Source organism: Patiria miniata, unplaced genomic scaffold (genome assembly GCF_015706575.1).
Source record: "Patiria miniata isolate m_02_andy unplaced genomic scaffold, ASM1570657v1 HiC_scaffold_3, whole genome shotgun sequence".
NCBI classification, from domain to species: domain Eukaryota; kingdom Metazoa; phylum Echinodermata; class Asteroidea; order Valvatida; family Asterinidae; genus Patiria; species Patiria miniata.
This window is the reverse complement of record NW_024037069.1, coordinates 43,124,723-43,149,092: the sequence shown is the minus strand read 5'-3', so window position 1 is coordinate 43,149,092 and position 24,370 is coordinate 43,124,723. Positions and strand designations below refer to the sequence as shown.

At 39.2% G+C, this 24,370-nt stretch overlaps 1 protein-coding gene across 9 annotated transcripts in view; it reads left to right on the top strand.

Moving 5' to 3' along the window:
• The window catches only part of LOC119738270 (LLGL scribble cell polarity complex component 2-like), an 83,203-nt gene that overhangs the window by 18,557 nt on the left and 40,276 nt on the right, over positions 1–24,370 (top strand). For all 9 annotated transcript variants that reach the window (XM_038213100.1, XM_038213103.1, XM_038213108.1 and 6 more), the window contains exons 4-6: positions 13,520–13,601; positions 16,256–16,365; positions 17,221–17,364. In XM_038213100.1, the coding sequence (XP_038069028.1) occupies positions 13,520–13,601; positions 16,256–16,365; positions 17,221–17,364 (336 nt within the window). The remainder of the gene's footprint in view (positions 1–13,519; positions 13,602–16,255; positions 16,366–17,220; positions 17,365–24,370) is intronic.

Below are 24,370 nucleotides of genomic sequence, written 5' to 3'. Positions count from 1 at the left end.
TACAATACACAAGTAAATTGCTAATCATTCAATTAAAAAAAAGTGTACCCTTGTTAAAAATGTTGTTTGATTTGTTAAATTCCTTTGTCAGCTCAAAGCTTTGAGTAGCGCACTCACATGGAATACATGTACATGCACGCGTATTTTAGGCAAGACCTCTTTCCCAGGGTACATGTAACATTATATTGTGCGATTAATTTCCAAGTTGATCATATACATGTAGTTGATAGCTCTGCCGTGTCAGCCACCTGGCCTAACAAATATGGAAACCAACTCTTTTCCCCAAAAAAGCCTGCTCCTGAACAACAACGTACTGAAATTTATATTAATATTCCCTTAAATCCTTTCATCCAGGTCCAGTACAGCTTCAATAAAATAATGTGATTTGAAACAATTCTGTCATATTTTTGGCCTGATATTCAAGGTACCCCTTTCCCTGATGGTTCACACGGTAGGTCACATGAGGTGCCACAGGTTAACAATGTTGACAGACATGCCCAGGCTATGTTATGATCATAAATCATCCTGGTCTAGTGTTTTAAACACAAGTGGCAGGAGTCATTAGCAAAACAGCAAGAGTTATAAATGTGCTGCCCCCGCTTGTGCAGTACAGAGGGGCAGCTTAGGATAGACCCAACAGCCTTTATAGTTATACGTTATCATATCCAATTTTGTTAAGCACAATATGGCACTACACTGTAAGTGCAAAAAAAATTTGCTTAGTCAAAACGGGTTACCAGCTAAAATGTCCTGCAGTAAATATTAGTGAAGAAGCAGGGACCACTTTCATGGAGCTGTTTGCAGAGAATGAGGCTAAGCATAGGACAAAATCGCTAAGTCAAAACTGGTTACCAGCTAAAATGTCATGCTTTATACAAGTGACTGGCTCTCTGTTTATTTATGCTTAGAATGTATAAATTTGCTTTGCAATTTTTAGCATCTCCTTGAAATACATGTAACTTTTGTAAGGCCCAGATGCCAGGATAAAAACGTGAACCTGTTAGAATAGGTACCTGGTCTACAATGTACCCCTAATTCTCTACATAGCCGTTTGCTTGATTTCTAGCTCATAAATTCTGTGTGATGAACAATGCCTACAATTGCATACGAGCCGTCTGCCTTTGTTAGCAGGGCTGTTGCAGTGGCCATTGATGTGGAAATTCATTTGCCTTCTCAAACAAGGTGTGGCTTGACCTTATAGCAAGCCCCTGGGAATACGTGTACATGTATGTGTACATGTACATGTGTACAAATGTACACATGCACAGTATACAATTGTCAGACATTGCACCATACAGTGCACGTGTACATTTCACCATGAAGAACACATGAACAAGTGCATACATGTACGTATGTATATGTAAATGTACATATAATGTGCATAACCATGTGGTACATACATGTATACGTACACATGTAACATGTACATGATGTATTTACAACATGTGCATACATGTACGGTACATGTGTATTCAACAGCACAATTACAAAATATTCTTTTCATTCCAAATCAGAATGTAGACCTACCGTACATGTACATGTACATGTACCGGTATGCAATTGCATACTGTACGCACATGCCATTTCTATTGTTCCAGTATCTGGAGTGGTACATTATCATTTCCATTTTGATAAATGGTTCCATTTTTGCCTCACTATCTGTAGATATTTAATTAATTTGAAGGGTTTGCTCCCAAAACTACTAATTTACAGAATCAATTTATCAGAAAAAAAATAAAGGAAAACCTGTCCTTATGATGCTCTTTTACAAATTCGTTATTAAACATTTTTACCAGAAACTGACAGAAAAAGGACGGGGGGGGGGGGGGGGGGGGGGTGCAAATTCATGATTTTTTTTTTATAATTATAATTTTCTATCCATTACCGATTAATACCATTATTTTTATTTAAGTTGCAAGTTTGTAACAATCTATACATGAAATAAACATGCAGCTCACCTTTTGTGACACTAATTAGCATACTCATTAATATTGTGACTTTTAGTGTTTGGGTTACCGCTATAAAAACAAAAAGTCAGCCCAGGAATAAACGGCAGTATTGATTAAACTCATTACGGCAGTGATAAGCCACGGCCAGGAATATTCAAGGCATGACTGTACACAGGTGAATCACAGGTGATGAGTCACAAAGTGACGCTTGCATCAAATTCTGGGAAGTCAGCCAGCGATAACTTGAACCTGCGCTAAACTGACTGGAAAATATTGGTACATGGACAACATGCATTCAGCAGCTTAGATTTTTACTTGGACTCGACTCCTCGAGCCATTTGTTTTGTCCAATGGACTTGTTTAAGAATTACTTTGAATGGGTCTGGAATGGAATGCTAGGCTGTTGGTCTGCAAGTTGGGTAGCCCGAGGAATACCAGTTTCTCATTGTTAATGCATAATGGTGTGGTTTATTAAAGTCTCTCCCCATACCTCAAATAGTTGGCATGCATACCTTATGCACTGCTCAGTACAAATTATAAAGATGTACATATGTAGGATTCTTGCCAGTTTTTTTTTAGGGGGGGGGGGGTGGTTTGAGGTTAAACAATACATTCCAAATGTAAGTTGATAACTTAAATGATTGTTATCCTCTTGAAATATTCTTTTGAAAGCCGACAACTTTCTTTGTCTTACAATTTACAACTTGGTTAAAACGAAATTAACATTTTGATATCTACTTAACCATGAATAGAGTCCAATGATATCTTCTGTTATCATAATCCTAATAGGGTTAATCGCAAATACATACATTTCAACCTTGTTTCCAAGCATTGTCATTGACGGAAGCTTTGAGGAACTGACCCTTAAACAATAGAAACAATATTTTCCCTGATAAAATGTCTTGATGCCGGTAATAAGTCATCAAAATGATATTTAGATTTTAGATATATGAAAAATAGGCAGAGGAAATTTTAAAGATAAAGTTTCAGAGTCAGAAAGTACCCACGTGGAATTTTGGATCTAGCTGAAAGGACATAGTTCAGTTCTTTTATTTGTCATTTTTTTTGCAATTCTGTTGCCTAAAGCAACGCTACTACTTTTAATTTGAGCTTTAAGGACTGCCTGATCCACTCCCACCACGTAGTTCATGTCACTCACCCATGCACTATTTGTTTTACTTGCATGAATTACTGAGCTACGCGTAGGTGTGAGAATTCACCCCCAGCCTTCATCCTCATCAATGCCTCAAGATGACTACTGCTGAGTGATGCACAAATGAGGGTTAGCACTGTGTTGATGATTTCCTTGAAACATGACTTCATTGAATACTTAGTCCTCTACGTGCAGTAATGTTTGAGTCATGTCCGAAACCTCATTTTTATTTGCAGTTTTGCTTTCATCTTTGAACCTCTGCATGCTAGAATCTTTCTTAAACTGTTAGTAGATGAGTCTGTTTTTGTTAAATTATGTACCAGTAACTTATTCCATACTTTGCACAGTGCAGGTTCATTGGAATATTGAGTAAATAGTCCCAGTCCTCTACCAGAGGCACTTTTCAGCCATTTCCCAAACCCTGTTTTGCTCAGCAGTTTCGTCTTCATATCTATACCCCATATCCTAGTCAAAGCCAAGATTTGTCAGGATTTTTTCTGATTCAGGATTTTTTAAAAGAATGCCTTTTTAATTCTAGAATCCCTGAAGTTTTCCTGTATTAAGGATGTTTTACCTATAAACTATAAAACAAAAGTAATGGGTATTTTAAGGGATACCTTAAGTTAAATGCGAACATATGCCATAGACCCTATGCCCTGGGGCCCTTATCGACCCTCAAACCATCTGTGGATTATTTTGTAGATTTTGTATTCGTACAATCATTCATAAACCTCTCAAGAAATTAAGACTGAGATTTGTTACACCTTCTGTCACCATTAACCTCATACACCCGAACATATGCCCCGCCCCACACAACTTCTTGATACATCCGCCCCATCCTTCCCGCCCCTGATTTGAACCGTGAGACATCCCTACCGTTTAATAATTTCTTTGCATCATTATCACACCCCAACCTCCCTCCTATAAAATAAGAGAAAACACTCGTACTCAAAATATTTTTCAACAACCTCATTATGCATTTGAGAATCATGATTCATCAATGACTGGGTGGATCCAGAAATACTCTAGCCCAGCGATACGGTCAAGTGGGGAATATTCAGGCCGCAATCGGACCGTGGCCGGGACGCAAAGTCCATATGGCACACACTCACTTTGTGCAACGGAGGATTTGTTAGAAAATCATTCATGTCATGAGAACAAGTAGAAGACAAAGTAATGAAGCGTGTAACATTATAATCATGGGTTCCCAGCGCGGACTGTAAAGTGATGAATGTAATTATGTCTCATCAGACCGGTGTTGCTGTCATTAGAGATGGCTTATTAGAGACCAACCCAAATCAAGTTACATGTAGTCGTTGTCTAGCACAGGAGAGACGTTTTAATTACTTCTTTAGGAATAACGAGGAAGCATCTAGAAAGAAATGCAATCTAGGTAAAAGTATTTTTCCTCCACAGCATTTCCAGCAAAAATTTTACACCCTTGAAATTCAACTTCAAATTGAATTCAAATTGAAGGTAAACCATGGTACCGGTACTGTACATGTACTTCACAAATGTGTCGATCGTTTAAAAAAAAAAAAATTATTTGAAAAAAAAGTGATCCAGCCAGTTCCTCCCCCCCCCCAAAAAAAATAACAAAAATAAAACTATTGCTCTTGTGAATGACCCTACCTTTTGGGGTTACATGTTGTGAAAAAAATAAATGAAATAGAAAAATCTTAAGTATGTGTAAGTCTTGACTAATTTTTTTCCTCCAGTTTCATATTTCATTTTTAGCTGGATGCTGACATCTGAACAAAACTTGATTGTAATTATCATGACACACACAAAAAATGATTAATTGTGTTTGAGCCACATCAGATACGTAATTCTATCTTATGCTAATTTGTACATTCCTCGTAATGAATATTTAAAGTGATCAAAAATGGCGCCTTTTTAAGGTAATTCAGGAAATCTGACAGGAAATTGGATTTCTCTGCATAGTGTACATGTACATGTATGCTGCTTAGAATCACCAAATCGGCAGACAGATTTACATTATATAGCTTCCTGTTTTGGTTTTTTTTTTAGCTTTTTGTTTTCTTTGTACTTAACCGTAGATTGGTAAAAGCAAGATTGATGAAATTTGTTTTGGGCATTATACAAATAAAACCAATTCTCCCTCACAATTTTTTTTTCTCCAAAGCTACCGTACTACAGCATACAGTTGTTGATGCATATAGTGCTTTGACTTTGAGCCACTTTTACCGACTGAAAAAGAGGAAAGCATCGCTGGTTTCCGTGCCCGGATTTGATAGATAGACGTCTCGTTTGCAGTGCAGATGACCCCGCATAATTGGACTGTTCTGGTTTGGACAGACATGACCCTTCGTGACTTCTCCCCCAACTCCCTAAGCAATTCATCCTTACCCAAGAATGTCCAGAATGATCGAAACCCTCGGCCGTCTGCCAGTGGGCTGTGTATTTTACCCGGACAGAAAGATGATTTATGATGACAACTTTTTTCCTCCAGCAAAATTTGCTTATATTAATTTTTTCCTTTCTTTTTCTCTGCCTTCCTATGGCTGGCACGCATGGTTGGTCGCGTGCTTGAGCACCGAAGATGTTGCACTGGAGTAACTTCCTTGGCCTCATTTTAGCCTGAGAAAGATTTCCAGACGTGGTGAGACATCCAATTTATTGGAGGGGGAGGGGGGGGGGGGGAGAAGTATCACTTTGACGTGGCTATTTCATCATTTACTGGTTCTTTGTTTTAAATCCATGTACACTGATGGGGTGGTGTCATGTGAGTGTGCACTTACAATGATTGGATTTTGTGGTACAGTAACTCATAGAACATGTTGGGTATGTCGCCAATATATACCGGGTACAGTGTTGGTTTTTTTGTTTTGTTTTTCATCTCAGAAGAATGAACCAATTTTGTTGCCACTCCAATCACATTTTCCTGAAACTTAGGTTACAGTGAAATCTATCTCATTCAGTTTGGTCAGATTTAAAATTCGACAACTTTTTGAAGATTCCAGAGATTTATTTTCTATCAAGCAAGAATGAATACAATTCTACCATTTCCGCAATCAAACCATATTTGCCCTGTAAAGTAGCCTTTTTGATGATCATCGTCTTCAAATTATTCTCAAACACTCAGAGTGTTTGACCAGTAAACAGCACGGTGTCGGAGTCTTCTATTTTGCAGCTAATGGACTTGGCTTGATTTCAAGGAGGTCAGTCAGAGGGCAAACTGTTTGTCCTAGCTTGAGGTGAAATATGAAGACATCACGCTGTCAAATATGTGAGCCCCCTGCGAATTGAGACACAATTTTACTGTAGGGTGTGTCCACATAAACAGACAGGTCAATCGGTTTGGGATTTCAGTCTTCTTTGGTTTTTGTATGGTACACGGTACAGTATATAAGATTTACAAACCCTCCCATCAGAATTTCAAAATTCTCCTGTAAGTGCCTACCCTGCTTGTACCATTACACTTGATGATAGAGCAAAACGCCATTTGTGGAAGAAAAAGAATTCCTCATCTAGATTGTTCTGCTTCATCACCTTAGGGAATTCAGGGCAGGCTCATTCTGGGAGCTCTGTCAGTTAAATATAAATTAAAAACCCCACATTAAATACCTGTCATTCTTTAGAAAAGCTCTAAGAGATGCAGAAAAGAATCTGGAAGATTTCCTTGTACCCCAGTGGGGAATGAATTCCATCCACAGACGGCTCTCGCTTCTCAGCATCTGCTGACGAAATTGCCAGGGACAATTTATCTGCAGGGATGCCACACCATCTTCTTTAACCTTTGCCCACCTAAGGAGCAATCTCCCGCATCCCCAATTAGGCCGGTGTTCTAAACCATGATATCACCCCTTCTGAGGATTCCGTAACCAGAGCCGACTTTGTATTTATTGATGGAAACTGCACTTGATGTCGTCAATTACTTGATTTCCTTTTGTATGCACTTTGCAGTGCGATCATTAGCACTGCCTTAGGGCAAACCATTTGTCAGTGCAATGTAAACAATATCTACACACTGCTTCTTTTTCAGTGATTTATGTAGTTTTTTTATCATAAAAATGCTCATTTTTTGTTAGATGAGGCTCTTTACATGTTATTGCTGTCGGCGATGTTTCATCTAAGGTTCAGACTTTGAAGAATTTCTTCCCATTAAGATTTTTTTCTTGAGATGACGGGAATTTTGTGGAACCATCAACTTACCGAAGTTGTTGACTTTTTTGGCATCCATTATGCCCACATTTTGTCTTTGAACCCAGGGATAAGTAAAACATGGATTTCATTTTCATATCTTGGCATTAAGATACGTAAGTGCATAATAATCACAAATTACTGGTTCATTTCCAATGCGAGATTCCTGACAAAGACAATTAGGGTATCCATGAGATCCAATGCATTTTCCTGCCATTAGGTTTGCCTGCATTCCTGTGGGATTTACTTGTGACAAATGGAATTTGCTTGTCATTCATGAGCGATTTGCTGTCAAATTCCTCTGGGATGTTTATTTACAATAAATTATACACAAATAGATTGACACCTTAATACAGAGACATAGAAATAATGTAAGTTGGCATGGTCAGGGTGACTTGACTGTCGCATTACAGTGTAATTAAATACTGTAATTCAGTCAGAAACTTCATGTAACCGTCTTTTTCTGATGCATTCCACCTCAAATTGTGACAATATTAAGCTGGCACAAATAAAAAAGGTAAAGGGGACGAACCTGTATTCACAGGAACGGAGTGCCCATCTCTCTTTCGTTAGCAATTGGGCCAGACTCATATGCTGCTGTGGGGGGATCGCCACACCTCCTCCACAGCGAGTCTGTTACCTTCCCAGCATTAAACAATGCCGGTACCCATTTAACACCTGGGTTGAGAGGAGTAATTGAGGTAAAGCGCCTTACTCAAGGGCACAACACGCATGGCCACGGTGGGGCTCGAACCCACAACCTCTTGGTCACGAATCCTGTGCTCCACCGCTAGACCACACGTGCCCCACACGTGCACAAATACCCCTTTAAGTTATAAGGGAAAAATAAGATCAGCACGATGTGTTGGGCCACTGCTTTCTTGTTGCTCAAATGTCTTTTTTTCCATGTCTGTTCTGTAATAAAATTGTTCATGAAATACTCATTCCCTGCTTCATCATGTATGTCGTGTAGTGGATATGCACCGGAAACTCGGGGGGAAAAAAGGGTTCAAATACCCTAATTCGCGACAGAATTTTAAACAAATACATGTAAAGTTACCCAAAACTGTGCATTATGCCTGATGTTTTAAAATGTTTGAAGAAATTAAATACATGTTTTTTGCAATATTTGTTTCACGCTCTTTAATTCTTTCTTGAACACTTAATAAGGTTTTCCAAAAAAGCAGAATTCCTTTTCAAAAGGTACCGGTACATGTACTTGTACATGTTCGTTACGTTTTTCTGGTGAAGCAGATAATCGGTGGCACTAATTGCATACATTTTGCCTGAAAAGTGACAGAGTGTAAGAGTTGTAACAGTTACAGTATCCACTGAACTATTTTCTTTCAGCTGAAGGGCGTTGACAAGGCGTGTAATAGGCCCAGTGGGACGTCCATCCTCTAGGCTAGTCTGCTTCACTTGGGCTCAAATTCCTTCTCTGTCAATGTCAATTTGGGCCCTCTGTGGCTTGAGTGACTGGCTCTTGCTGTTCCTGTCTAGTCAGGAGGACAGCATGATGTTAAAAACTACATGTAGCACTGATTGTGTGTTTGATTCATGGACAATCTGTGCACTCCTCTGGATTAAGAACAGCACATTTGTGTACAGATTTATGAGATATTTTGAAAAACATATTTCTTCTATCATTATTTACCAGTATCTCGGGCCCCATTTCGCGCATTAATTATCTCCCCAATTTTGCACGGGAGATTTCTTAAAATTTCTGTCATCTTTTGTAGTCAATTTGTCAGTACTTTTTCACTTTTATACACAAGAGGCAAGTACCGGTATTCAAGACGGTATTTTAGTAAATTCCATGGAAATAGATTGAACAAACAATTCGATTTTACATCAATCTTAGCAAGCATTGTCACATTTTCCCAGCAAAAGAGGAAAAAAAATAGGAAGACCTCAAATTGCTGAGATTTCCCATTAAGACCACACCTCATTCATCAGACCTGACAATCGATGCAGATCCCTCGGGGGAATAAAACATGAAATCCACCGGATGATGTGATCTCGCTCAGGCAGCACTTGAAGTTAATGTATGGAGATCCATTATGACTGTCAAGGCTTTCGGATTGTCAGAGACTTCACGCTGCGATCAGCATGTAGAAATTAATCATTGTCACCAGTAAGGGTGATTAGTATGTGCTTGAATGCGCAGTAACACTATGCGTTGATGGTTGTTGAACCAAAGCAACATTGTGTAGGATTCTGAAATTTTGGATAGCTCGGTCCAACAACAGATCCTTTGCATTTGGCAGCCATTTTGGAGGTATTGCTTGTTATTTTAAGACGGTGACAGTTAAAAGGGTCCATATGAGTACCGTAAATAACCAAAAAGCATCTGAAATCAACAAAAAATCCACAAATTACAATGTAGCTCTACCGGTACCTCAAAGTTTGTTCCAATTTGCCTCTTTTTTCGTTCCCATTTAATTCTAACCTTACAACCTCGCTGTGCCTCTACAACCCACTATAAATTGGGTTGCAGTCTCTCAAACACAATTTCATAATGCCATAGGCTGGGCGTGCCTTCTACATTGAACAACTTCTTACAATACATGTAATGAATAACTATGAGATCAATGTGGCTGGTCACTTCTCAGCAGTAGTATTTGTGCCAAGTAACTAGATATTCAATATTCAAATGTATGCATATTCAATCAACCAATGAGAGCATTCCAAAATTTAGTACATCCCACATCCCACATCCCAACATGGCAACAATAGCCCTCCCTGTACACCAGTAGTCTTGTCTTGCACCAACCTTCTCCATCATAATCTACACTATTACCTCAAACCCACATCAATATCACAAAACGAATTCAATCTCTGCACATTGATAGTTTCCCCAGTGTGATGAGATTTACTGCGATAGTCCCAACCGATAACATCCTAAGAGACACGTCTGCTCCCATAAGGTTGACACAAGCACAATGCTCAAAATGTCAAAGGGACAAAAACAAGTCTCACGAATGCAATATTTGTTCATCCCTCCCCCCCCCCACCCCCACCTGAGACCTCGAGTCCAGGGTCTTAACCCGGCCTCCTTCCTGGGGCATTTAATATGCAGGTACTGACATGTAGTCTGGAGCCCTCAGGCCCCGTACTCGTCTGTTGATGTCTACCCTTCAGTCGTGTGATATTCTTGGCATCTCTCTGTCTGTGATTGTGCCAGAAACGGCAGGATTTTGTTTTTTGCGTGAGGTGTTTTTTTACCATTCATGGCGTAAACAGCCTGTCTAGCAAACCTGTGCATATTTTTTTTTTCAAGTGTTGTGTTGATCGAGTTGAGAAAAGTGAGGGAAAAAACGGCTCCCAAAATACTGAACCCAGCAAAATTTATCAGAAGAAGGTATTTCTTGAAAATTTTTATCTGACAAGTGAACTAAAAAAATCTTAATTGTTTGATTCTGTAGAAAGAAGAAAATAAGGGGAGAAAATAACCGACAGAATGGCTGAAATAAAATGAACTCAATAAAGCCAACAATTTCATTCTTTGTTAAAATAATAACATTATAATATTCTGGTAAAAAAAAGTACAGGCTGCAGTTTATTGTCTTGTTTGAAATATTATTGGTAATGTGTTCACCTAAGAAAAAAAATTCGAAATAAAAACAAAAATACTATTTTTTTTTAAGGGCCTCATGTTTCAAATCCTGGCAGGACTTTTCTCAAAGAGTTTTTTATCAGTGGAATACATATTAACTGTTCAGTGTACTCAGAGATTATTATGTAGATCACATTGTGGTCTCACATCCTTTTGAGAGGTCAAACCTCGGCTCTGCAAATTGAGTTGATTTGTACCCTGCTGCCAGTGGAGTCAATTAGACTTGGTAATGAAGTTTTATTGCATGCGGTGGATGGAGACAGAAACTAGAATGGAGACACTAGGTTAGCCAAGAGCCCTGTGGGCTTGGTGGGCTGTGCTAATGAGCTCTCCACATGGCTGTCCATGTCCATTCAGGCCGGCCAATTAGCGGTCAGTGGACGATGTGACAGGCTTCATTCCTGCAGTTATAATTAAAGACATATAGGATCAGTTGCTCTTCATGCATCTTGTTTGTTTCTAATAATAACACCGCTGAAAATCCAAAAAAGAATGTTCAAAACCTAACCTGTTGAAGTTTTAGCTCAGTGGGTATTACACTTCTACATGTATGTCCTTTGTTCGTCCTTTTACTCCATTCCCTGTGATCTTCACCCACATTGGTCTGTTCCCTAATTCATCCCTCTTTTGTGTTTCTCCCAACCCTACATGCTTGTGGGTCCACCTCACGTTAGTTTCTTGTACCACTGTCACTTGCCTCTGAAGATGATCTTGTTAAGATCGCAACTTCGGGCCGTCTTAATACTTTTGAGAAAACAGTGAAAAGCCATGCACGACCTTTTGATCACGAAACACAATTTCGTAAATTAAAGAACTCTTTATTTTCAGTGATCAGTCAATTCAGTGATCAGTCAATTGACTGATCCATGAAAATCACCTACATTTCTTGATTTCTTTTAAATGACAGCAAGCCAGACAGAATAATTCCACGGGATGTTCAGTACCAGTACGATCTTTAATCCAAGTAAGCCTTTTGATAATAATTCTGTATGTTACTTTTTGAATGCAAATATCCTAAGGACCTACCGTAGCACCACCCTGACTCACCTTCGTTAAAAATTAAAAAAAAAAAAAAAAAAATAGTAGACAAGGGAAGTACCTTTTTTTTTCATTCTGGAAAACAAAGAAACAAACAACAAACAAGCATCTACCGGTGCATGAGTTCTTATCAAAAATGTCATAAGAACTTTTTTTCTTCTAAAGTACAAAACTGAAACATTGATATTATCATAGTTTACTTAATATTTATATTGTTCATCCTTTTGGTTTGGAAATATTATTTACAAACATATGTCAGGTACTTCTAAATAGACATGCCCCAGGATAAATTCATTCGTTTCCACTGTCCGGATCGTAGCATCTTTAGAAAACAGCTACACCAGAGCAAGTCTAGACTTGTCTCAAATCTTCGTAGATTAAAATTATGTATTGTTTGCCCGCACGCAACTAATATGCTGAACCTCCCTCTACGCGCCACTGAATTATTCGTAGGAGCTTTCTGCACATCTTGTCGTTTGTTTTGCTACGGTATTGATCCTTTAGACATTGGCTGTGAATACTGATGTGTTTTTATCCAACTGTCTGGCTTTGTGCTGACCACACGTAGCCTTGCGATATCATTTATATTGGATTATACTGTATTCTGCCGAATTAGGATAGGGCGTGTCGTTGGACAGTGTAGTCTTTGAGGAAAAGAATTAACAAATTATCAAGCGTTCAGTTGTGAATTCAAATGCCACCTTTGTGCACTCGTATACAAGGTTGAATATTAAAAAGAAAAGGTTTGTTTTTAAATGAAACTGTTGCTTTATTAGAGTTTGAGCCCTGACACGAGTATGAAATATGCTTCTAGATCTACAGTCTTGTTAATTAAAACCAAAGGATTTTGTTTCAGCTGTCCATATAAAACAATTTCATTTGATTATGGGCTTGTAGACCTCAATCGCTCCATGTCCCGGTCCTTAGTTTTCAAAAACATTTGAAGGATTCGAGATGGTTCCTCGCAAATATGCCTTAGGGTAAAGGCTTAACCCCAACTCCCTCCTTTACTAAGCCGAAGACCATGTCCATCAAAATCCATCACTCACTCTGCTTCCCATAATGCTTCAGGACCAAATCCATTGAAATCCACCACTGGTGCTGGTGGAGTTTGATGGACGGTTCACATGGCTTTCTGCCAAAATCCCCCAAATTTGGGGGATGGATTGTGATGGAGTTGTTAAGGTTAGGGTTAATACACACTTCAGGGGTGTGAAATCTCAGCTTTAAAACTGATTTCAGCTTTTTTTTGTTTTGGATTTCAGCTCTTTTCCCTCACTTGCTGTGTACAAAAGTATAGGAGATTTCCAAAGTTCAGCATGTTTACACCTTTTTTCAGCTGTTTTCAGCTATTTTTATCAGTGGTCACTCACACCCCTGACACTTCCTGTATATATATTTTATTTTTGTGCTCATTAACAGTTGACACCATGTCTATTTGATGACAACTTATTTCAGATTCAAGCACAACTAAAATACACTTGCAATCTCTGTGGTTCTCTGATTCTCTGATCAGCGATGCATCTTGATATTGTAACTGTTAGCTTCCTTCTAGGACAGCCAAAGTGGTTTTATTCCTTAACCGGAGCCTTGACACAGATACGGAGCCCCAGGCGTGGAGTTCATCGGTGTCCATGATGGCGAGAGTGCAGTCTGGCAGCTCTTCTTCCTCCCGGAGCAAGTAAGTTTAAACCAACACTCGGATCGATTTGACATTAAAGGAGCTTACCGCAATCTGGCACCAACTTGATGGAGCTGCTGTGCTGAAAATGTTGTTAATGTTATGCAAATTGATGCAACAAAGCAGAAGCCAGCTAAAAATCAGTTGACCAGTTTGTTGAAGTTTATTTCTGATAATTGTTTGTCTATTTTTAACAACCTCTGATGACTCAATATCAGTCTCTAGCTTTTAACAGAATTTTGCCCTCCTTGTCCATCTCCCAGAAATACACATTTTGAGAAGAATGGTACGTGATTAGCAGCTAATTTGATAACAGTCGCATCATGACCCAGTCTTTATCGTTCAATTATTGATCATGGAAGGGCAAGGTTGATGCTGATGGTCCTAACTAAGGGCAAGGTCAATAACATGGTGAGATTTAGATGCATGTGCCTGAAGCATTCATGGGGAGTGTGGTATCCAATCAACACTGCAGCTGTGTACTCCATCCCGATACTATTTTTCTTTAAAAGGGTTTATTCCTGAGGTTTGATCCTTATAAATTTACTCTTTATGTTTGGTTATCATTCGCTAAGCTGCAGAAAACAGCCACAAGAAACAAAGAGCAGAAATACATGTACATGTATTTAGATACATTATGTACATGTACATGTATGTACATGTACATGTATGTACACGTACATGTACATGTAGTTGTTTCATTATTCACTTAAAGAATAGCTACATGTACACATACATGTACCGGTACTAATCATAAATGCAAAGATCTTTATGACCAACTTTACTGATGTATTCAATGTTCAATGGGCTCCGTGCACGAGTACCGCCTAACCGGCAAGAAAGGGAGAGTTGGCGGAGCCCATAGTTAGAGACCAAATTATTGGTTTTGCCCTTCACCGACGTTTAAACACTGTATACTCAGTGTGTTACCTCCCGAGTGAAAGTTGGAAAAAATCACTCGGGTGGGACTCGAACCCACGACCTCCTGCTTTCTAGTGCATATGTCTTACCACTCGACCACCGAGCTAACGGGATTGGTTGGCTGGTTCGAATCAGATGTATGCATAGCAGGGGGTACCGCATAAATTATTATAAGATGGAAGGGCAAAACCAATAATTTTATTTATATCACCCCAACGCAAAATTCCATCTTATAATAGTTAGACATTCGAATGCATCGCTGACATGTGACAATGCCTGACACTCCCGCTAAGATGCTATGGCTTTAAATTTGTGCACAATTACAACAAAGTTAGACATGCGTATTTCGTGCTATGCGAACCAGTGTGCACACGCGGTGTGTTCCGTCAAAGAGGCTCTCAAAAGTGGTTTTAAAAAAAGCGCCCTCTTTTGTTAACGCACAGTGCCAATAGTCTCATGTGGCTTTATACATGTACATTACAATGTAGACCAGGTCCTGATGGTGAAAGCATTGTGCTGGCCATTTTACCGCCAGTGGCTTTTGCCATTGAAGGGGCAGTCATGAGTGATAGTGGAGTTGGATTGGGTTATGAAGTTCAATGGTATTTTCTTGGTCATACACATGTACATGTACGTACCATCAGAAACATGCATGCCCTTGTCCAGAAGGTACCAGCTTATCTCTCACAGTCAGTCTGGGACAAGGCTGAAAAACAATGATCAATCAAACGTTCATATAGACACAACAATTGCATACATCCAATCTCTCTATAAAACCTTGTACAGTACATGTAAATCTGCACTCTAGATGCACTTGCCCTAGGCACCAAATCTTTACACACACACCACACACACCAGCCAAGTTCGAAGTTGAGCTAAGCCTTGGACTCCCAAAGGGGTAACATTTTTTTATGAGGGTGTTGGTGGCTGTGAAACTTAAGTGCGGGGTGCTTGGGCGTTACATATTGCACTGAGTGGCACTTAGTGCCAATTTAAGGCCAAGGCTGAGGATCAGGACCCAGGATAGCAATGAGAGAGAGAGAAAAACCATTGTCTGGCGGTGAAAGGGGCAGTTGTGTGCTTCAAGAACAGCCGTGGTTTAACGGAAAAATCTGGGCAGTTTTCAGTCCTGATTTGAAATATGTACATGTATGTGATATCATGCCTGTTGGTTGCCGACAGACGATCACATCTACCCAGCATGTTTCTCATATTAATGACCCTAACCCTAACTCCCTAGGGGGTGTGCAAAATTGTATTGAATTTGGAGGATTCAGGACTGTTGGGGCTAATGTTCAGAAAGGATCAACACTTTTAAACCACCCTTGTAAATCAGGAAGGTTTAGGCCCTACAGCAAGAATAGCTTTCCAGAACATTCAGACGGTACATTTATCAAAGAGGTTTTGGAGGATTTTGCAGAACTGATGAGCATTAGGAGCCACTATTTGCACAAGTTTACAGGAAGTCCTCCTGAAATTGCCCGATTTCAGGTTTCTTTTGCAAATTGTATTTCTTTGTACCATACATGATTTTTCTTTTCCGTTGTACCTCAAACGCTTGCACTTACATCCCTGCACATACTTTGGTGCTCTTGAAAAGTTCAAGTACAAAGAAAGTGCCTTTTGGTTCTTGAAATGCAGTGGGTTTTGGAGGAGTGAGGTGGTACATTGAAGAAATGCCTGAGGAGTTGGTCAAGCTCTATTTAATTTTTGTATTTTTTTTTTTTTTTCAGGGGCGCATCATCAGCTTGCTGCAGGACAACAGCCTGCATCTGTGGGAGGTCAACATCAAGGATGGCAACTCGGTCCTTGAAGAGGTCAAGTCCTTCTCCCTGGAAGGAAGGTCAGTCAGGCAGACTCAAAAAGTCTCTTATGCACACGCGATAGAGGGCGCTATAACTGACCTCTGGGGCATATGAGAAATTATACCGGTAGAGTACAGAAATTGATCTAGAAAGACCAGCAAGATAATTTTGAGAAAATATAAGCACAGTTGAAATCAAATCAGTTTATAATTTCTTTTTTTTAATTCCTTGTATGTCATTAAGTTACCACATTTTGCAGGGAACATTAAGTTAGGCCACTTCAACAGTTTATTTTTTACAACTGTGTAAAGTTACTGCCTGCCAGTCATATAATAGCACTTTTAAGAAACTTATCTCTGGTTTAGGATTTCCTGCTTAGTTGGATGGATATATCAAACTTCACTTCCTTAAAAACTTGTATGGCCTGAAATCTTTTGGCTGGTTTTAGTCATGCTTTCTTATACACGTTCATCATGGGGGAGAAAATGACACTGGTACTCTTCTTATTCTCAAGAAATCCCAAAGTTTGAACTACATTGTAAAACAGTAGCTTTAAAGTACGATGCTCACTTGCCGGTACCAAATTCAAGTCTCAACAAATTTACAGTGATCAGACAAGAGAATTTCAGCATCCCAAGAATTTTGGCAAAATAAAATACACAAAATGAGTAGGACACTTTGTTTTTTGCTGATGATAATTTCTATCATTAAATTTTTGTTTAAAATTAAAATGTTTGTTAATATTAAGAATATTTTTTTCTGTGCCTCTTTTGTTACCCATCATCTCTTTCCTTCATTTTATTTTCCTTTTAAAAAAATGTCATCTCATTTTTCCACAAATGTTCCTCCATCCTATTTCCATCTTTCCTTCATCCCTACCTCCCCTCTCACAGACTCAAGAAGATCTCCGTCTGTTGCCTGTCGGCCGACTGCAAGACCCTGTACATGGGCACAGAAGGAGGCAACATCTACCTTCTGAATGTGGCGACCTTTGACATGGATGAGCTCATCATCTACCAAGACGTCGTTATGCAGAAGTAAGTGCTGCAGGTTTGGCCCCTTTTAGCACCAGTCAGCTAACACAGTTAAAGGATAGGAGATAAATAGTCATAAAAAGCCGAGCAAAAGCTTTTCCTAAATCGTGACGGATCTATCTGTTCGTGACAGAGTGCATGACATGCACCTTTGGTTGATACGAGTCACTTGAACATGATTAAGTTCAAATCTTGTAAGTTTGTTTTGGGAACCTGGACAATATCATGACAGTTTGTATTTTTTTTCCAAATGTGCTACATGTTGGCCATTTGTGTAGAGACAAACATGCACAAACTGGGATGGGGGAAACATTGTAACATGCTGTCTGCACTTTTGCTCAAAATCGGTACATTGCACCACTCAGATCCACAGCCCAAATCTGCACATTACACTGTCATGGGCACTTTTCAGTTCTTTTTATCCCATTTTGTTAAAACCCTTTCAGTCAATTTACTTGGGGCATCCCAGGTCATGCGTCGTATGTTTAGATCCTGCACCCCACCTGCCCACCAACTATCCCATAAACTAGTGGGGTCTATACATTGTAAGTTACATGTATATGGGACTGAAAGGGTTAAGATATAGACAGTGCCCGACATGCACAAACGTATATCTGCCTAAATTCTTAAGCATTAGTTGCTTCAAATCTTGCTTGGTCTAAACAAAAGTCATTAGTGAACACTTTCATTTCTTGAGATTTTTTTCCATTTTTGCCTTGTATTCCGGCGGAAATCTCAAAGGAGATTGCCCACTGCGGCAGCAATCATTGAAGCAAACAACATGTTGTTCACTGCATCCAGTTTCAAAGAATCTAAAGAAAAAAATCTCGCTCAACTAAACTCCTAGCTAATAGGTTATGGGTGAATTTAATCTCTTCTAACAGTCTGTATGAACGTTGTAGTGGAGTTCGTTTCTACACTTTTATTTAAAATGCTAACCATTTAAAAAAAAATCTGAATTACTTTCATTTTTCCTGAGTTTTAGCAACCTTTCTCATGGTTATTAAAAAAAAAATTCACTTCTTTTTTTTATTTTGTTTATTCATAATCTTTGGCAAATTTACACAGATTAAAATTATCCATAGCAAATTTACACAATTAAATTTTAAAAGAAATATTCTCGTTCAAAGATGCATGCATAAAAATTACAAAGTACTAAAATAAAATAAAAATACAAAAATTAGAAAAACACATTTAAAGCATGAACCTTGGAAAGTCACCAACAGTTGTTTATTAGAAAAAGTATGAACTTGAAAATTAAATTAACCCAAAATTGCCGTTGCCATTGTATGCATAGCACGGTGGCCAACGGGGAGAACAAATTGAAACCCCAATGCATTAATACGTCTCAAGATCGTTACTCACAGTTGACTGTTTAATGAAACCCAATACGCACCGCGGTCTTTCTCCTATCCAAACTTCAACAGCAACCAGTTTGGAAAGGTGACACTGAGGGCATACAAAGTGTTTTCCTTTCTTTCAAATTTCCAACCTTCGAAAAGAACCTTTTGCACTTCACCCCCTTTTCAAACCAAGTCTCTAGATGAATGGAAAGCGAAAGCAGCGAATTCACTTCGGGGGTTTGAGTTTATTTTATTGAGCACAAGGGAGCTTATAATTCAAACACAAAAGGCGCCCCGTCCAGCACCCCATAATTGAGCCTTACACCGTCGCTAGCTGACTGTGACATTGTGTCAACCCCCCCCCCCCCCCAAGAAGCGTCATGTCAGTGTGCTAAGGTGTCAGAGAAAAACCAGACAGACGAAATACTCAGGGTACTACTTTTTCGCTCGAATGATGATGAAAAAAAAACCCATAAAATTTGAGAATTTATGTTCCAACCACCTGTATACATGTCTCACACAAAAAGAACATATTTTTTTCTTAACATCCAACATGTAACAACAGATTGGGTTTGATGACTCTACATGTAATTAATAAAAACGTATCATAACATAAGTTTTAAAATTTTAACGCCGATTTGCTTTTTAAAAAATGGGACTAAGAAAAATTTGGGGGAAAGTGTGAAAATCTGAAGTGGAAACATGGACTGGATATGTGTTAGAAATGGTACATTGTGTACAGACTTAAAATTGTGTGCACCAACTACATGTACATGTAGATACTGATGGTGACCTGCACTCAAAATGTAAATTTGTCATCAACCAGTATAAAGATATTTAAGGCTATTATATATTGCGCTGTCAAAAAGAAGATACATAATTGTTTATGATACTTCTGCCCTGGAATGGCCACGAGTATTATATTATTTGTTTGGTGGTTAGAGAATAACTCATTAAAAAAAAGACCATTTTTTTTTACTTGCTTGCAAATTGTAGTACAGTTGAAATCCTACAGCTAAAAAATCCCCCACTGTTGTTTGTCCCCTCACAGAAATAATTCTGCGTACACGTAGATTGTATGCTTTTTAATGTTTCATCCTTGTGGGAAATTAAACTGTTATCCTCATGGGATTTTTTTTCTAATTTTGCAGACTTGGCATTTGAAAAGAATAAATAAAACCTTGGCAGAAATAGCAATATCTTGAATTTAAGGACCTTGCAGTTTTGATAACAAGAAAAACTTAATCCCCACTTTATTGCTGAGGCTGACAACATGTACCCCGGTACGTGCACCAAACACTTATCAAAGGATATTATGATAACGGTCTAGTAACCAGCCTTAAATAAAGAAAGAAAACTGTTACCAAATCTTGTTCCCAAATGGCTATCACTTGCCTGTTTAGGGCGCCAGGCCCCACCATTAAGAGAAGCCTCATTACTTATAAGGGTCGGGGACAGTGGCGAAAACCCGTCCAACCACGGCCCCCAAAACTATCACCCTTACCCTGACGTTGACGTCAGCGGTTGTTATTGCGTCCCTTGGTCTACGGCTATCAGCCGAAACATCACCCCCCAATGACATTTAGGCCTGATTGGACTAATGGCATTAGGACGGGGCAAGCACGCACGTGAAGCCTTCAAAGCTAAGCTTGTTGGCAGTCCTTCCACGTTCAAATTTGAATTAGAATCTTTATTTTCTTTTCTGTGTACACATACCGTAGTTAAGGTTCTGTCATGCACGCGCGATTAGTTTTCGTTTGAAGGCCTGTAAGTGAAGAGCTGTTATGGACAAGTGCAGTTATGTCGAACACACAAGAAGCATTCTGTTCTTCCTTTTTTTTTTTTTTGACAAAATCAACATTCAGATTTCAACGTATACGTAATCCCAAAAAATATGTGTGATTTCTAAACCCGCCATGTAATATTTAATCACAGAGATGTTTAGCAAACCGATCTTCTGACATGTGCAAACATACCTACATGTACAATGTACATGTACATGTGTATGCAATCAGTCATAAACAAAACTTGAACACTTCAAAATTCAAAGAAATGTTCCAAAAATGTTTTACTTGCTGCTTTTAAAGAAAAAGAAATCTAAGAAGACTTAACGTTCACAAGAAGGCCATTAAAATGTTATGCCCGGGGCCAACAATATAGTCATTTGTTTTCCTCGGCTGTGAATGTACATAAATCTAGTACGCTTGAGTAGTCCAAATTGCATTAAAATTAATGGGCTTGATATTTTCGTAGAAACTACATTTCAGGTGTGAGCAGCATAAATGTTGACCTGAAATCTAGGGCACTCTGGCTTTAAGCTTTATCTGTAATAAGGTGGCTAAGTATCACATAGAATAGCATCAACTGTAAGCTCTTGTGTATTTGCTCAGCATCAACTACATGCTGCTTGTAGGTTTCCAACAAAATCCCAGCTTACTGTGTGAGTTCCAAGATTTATATGTAGACCAACTTTTCAACCTAACTTAGTCATTTCTGTTTCATTTGAACTGTACATGTACATGCACACCCCTTGGCACTCCCAGGATTATTAATTGCATTAGTTAGTGCCTCAATAGGAGCTACTAAAATTGTTTTTGCTCAGAGTGTGAAAACATATGTAGGCAGTGCTGTACATTGGTAGTTGAAATACAAGATTTGACCGTGGAAAATTTGGCTTTAGTTTGAAATGTCTACACATACCGGTAGATGTGTACATGTAACTATGTGTAAAAGGCCAAAAGTTGCATTTATAACTACCGCTTCATTAGATGCAAAATAATGAGTCTGACGTTGGGGCGTGCATCGGAACCGGGTACCCAAGTACTAAGCCGAGTTTTGATCTCCACAAATCATTAAACAGAGTAAAAGATAAAGACAATTATTAATAATGCGTACAGTTTAAGAAAACAAGTTTTAACGTCTTGGACCTCTCTTAGTCAGGCAGAGGTCATATTTAAAATGAGGGTACAAGTGACATGGTGTCCAGCGGGTGTCAGATATTCATCAACAAAATTGGTTCAAATTGTTCATTTCTAAAACTTCACTTGGTAATAACCAATAAAAGAGTGTTTCCATAATAGTCAACGCTCAAAAACAAATGTGTCCAAATTAGTTCATATTGAAAGCAGGCTGACTAAAGATGATTGTCTACCTGTAAACAGATCGTTGTGCATCTTAATGTGGCTGAAATTCATGGGCGTGGTCACTTGAATAGAAATAAACCTTACGGGACATGAATGCATGAAGTTGAATAATGTCATCAAAACATGCATCGACGATCCTTGCACATTTCGCCTAATGGCTCAATCGTTGCCCATCACTTGATCGTGTTGCTGGGTTTTTCGAGGCTCTGTCATCAGTCACCATAGCAACCACATCACCCGACGATGTTCAGGATTGAGGAGATGGTTGTATAGATAGATTGAAGGGAAGTCGTCGAGGGGTTAGGATGCGACTCTTTTATTGACCCTTCCTGTGATTGCTCCTTGATTGCTGTTCGGTGGCTGATCAGGCCTGGGACTGGACTGGGATAGTCGCTTGGGGGGGGGATGCCAACACCCCTGCCCCCCCCCCCCCCCAATCATTTCTCGCTGTCAGCTTTAAGAGCTTCAGTCTGCTAAATCGTGTCTCTGATGGAAATATGATGCAATGAACAGTGCCACCTATTGTTGCTTATTCTCCAGGGTATTCTGATTTGGAGAGCGCCTCCATTAGTAAGATGGTGTGCAATCCCCCCCCCCCCCCCTCACCACCCAACTTCCCACCCCCAACTTAATTGTCACTCTGCAACCCCTCTTGAACTTGGGTCTGGCAACGCCCCCGTCTAATTGTTCTTATGACCGAGACAAAAACGAGGAACAAGGGTTGTGTCATTTGTGTTGAAAGGTTTCTTTGGTCACAAATTGAGATCCATCTGGTTTTCTGAACAAAACTATTCAATCTTTTTATAAGATTTAGGCTAATACATTGCATTACTACACACTGATACCGGTACTAATCCTAAATGACCATACAAAGCCCAAAATAAAACAAACCAGGAAAGTTCTAGAATATTCATGCCATAATAAACACTGTTAAATTAGAGAAATTATGCACGTTTATGCCAGAATAGTCTTTGAAATTAACAGATATTTCATTCACTTTTTCCCACAAAAAAAATAAATTATAAATCAATTTTAAAAAGATATTTCTGTGTCCATTGTAATTTTCAAAAACTAAAACAATAATCATCAAACTTCTCCAACCTCGCAGAAAAAAATAGTTGACTTTGTTCATAAAATGTTCATTCACAAAAACATTTCTTCGCTGGATCTTCCATATTTAAAAAAAAAAATGCAACATGTGCACCAAGCAGCACTATACATGTACTGTATGTTAACAGTTGTGTTCTCTCACCATGTACCAGTTTATTATTTTAATCATCTGTTCACTCAAGAGCTGTTGAACTGTGAGGAATGAATGGAGACACGCCTTGTCTGGCTTTCGCTAGTTTCCCTGCCGCAAATCTTATTCATTGGATCGTGCTTCAGCCACCCCTCCGATGGAGTGAATAAAAAAAGGGAATTAAAAAAATCCTGGAGTGAAATTTCCAAGCGACCAAGGTCGTTTTTACTAGTCGGGGGAAAGGTGTAGCAAGGCAGGGATTTTACAATGAAGCTGTGAATGAAATGTGCCATGTGTCTGGGGTGAGAGAAAAAAATGTCCATCGATTTGGCTCAGTCTTGAAACAGATGTGTTTATCGTGTCCCTGAAATCAGCCTGTTCTCTATGGGATATTGTAGCTGGTTTGTTCATTACACATGTGCAAACAATCTCTTTTATCCGTTTCCGATTTTGATCTTTTTTATGGCATTTTCTGAACACTGATGTGCCTCTTCAAATTCCTTTTAAAAAAGATTACGATTACGTTTTTAACTACAATCACCAAGTGCTTCCGATCCCCTCTTGAAGTCACGGTGACGCAAGAGTAAATGATTAACTTTCATGATCATGTCGCGAGTCCAACATCCAGAGAAAAAAAAGAGAAGCAATGTGATACTTGTAGGAACACTCAGAAAAATGTTTTGGCCCAGGAGAGCGTGCATTAATTTGTCAGTTGCGACGGGGCGCCAAAGTCCCCTTTTTGATATCAACAGAGCTCAGATGTCAATAGGGCTGGTTAAAATTAAACCGTAATTGGAGATCTCTCAGAGTTTCCATTAGAAAATAGAGCACTGCATCTATCTTATCATTTAAGAGTGGCCTCTAAGCTTTGATTCTTGTAAAGGGGCCAGGGGAAATGATGGAGACACGCCGGGCTGGCTATTATATTATGGTCAGTCACGTGAAATTAAATGTTTAGGTTGCCACAACTAGTGCTTAGGGTTCATAACTCATGATCAGAGGGTCAGGGGTTCGAATCCAGCTGCTGGCCGTATGTTGTGTCCCCTGGCAAGCCACTTCACCCCAACTTGCCTCTCTCCACCCAGGAGTATCAATGGGTACTGGCTATTAGCTGGGGAGTGACCTGCGATGGACTGGCATCTCATCCAGAGGGAATAAAAATATTCTCAGTCGTTTCATGCCAAGGAAACCGGAGATAAATGCCGGTCTGATGTGGCCATATTGGCTCGTGACCAACTGTACCGGTACTTACATGTATAACGGAAATATTATCACATGAACAT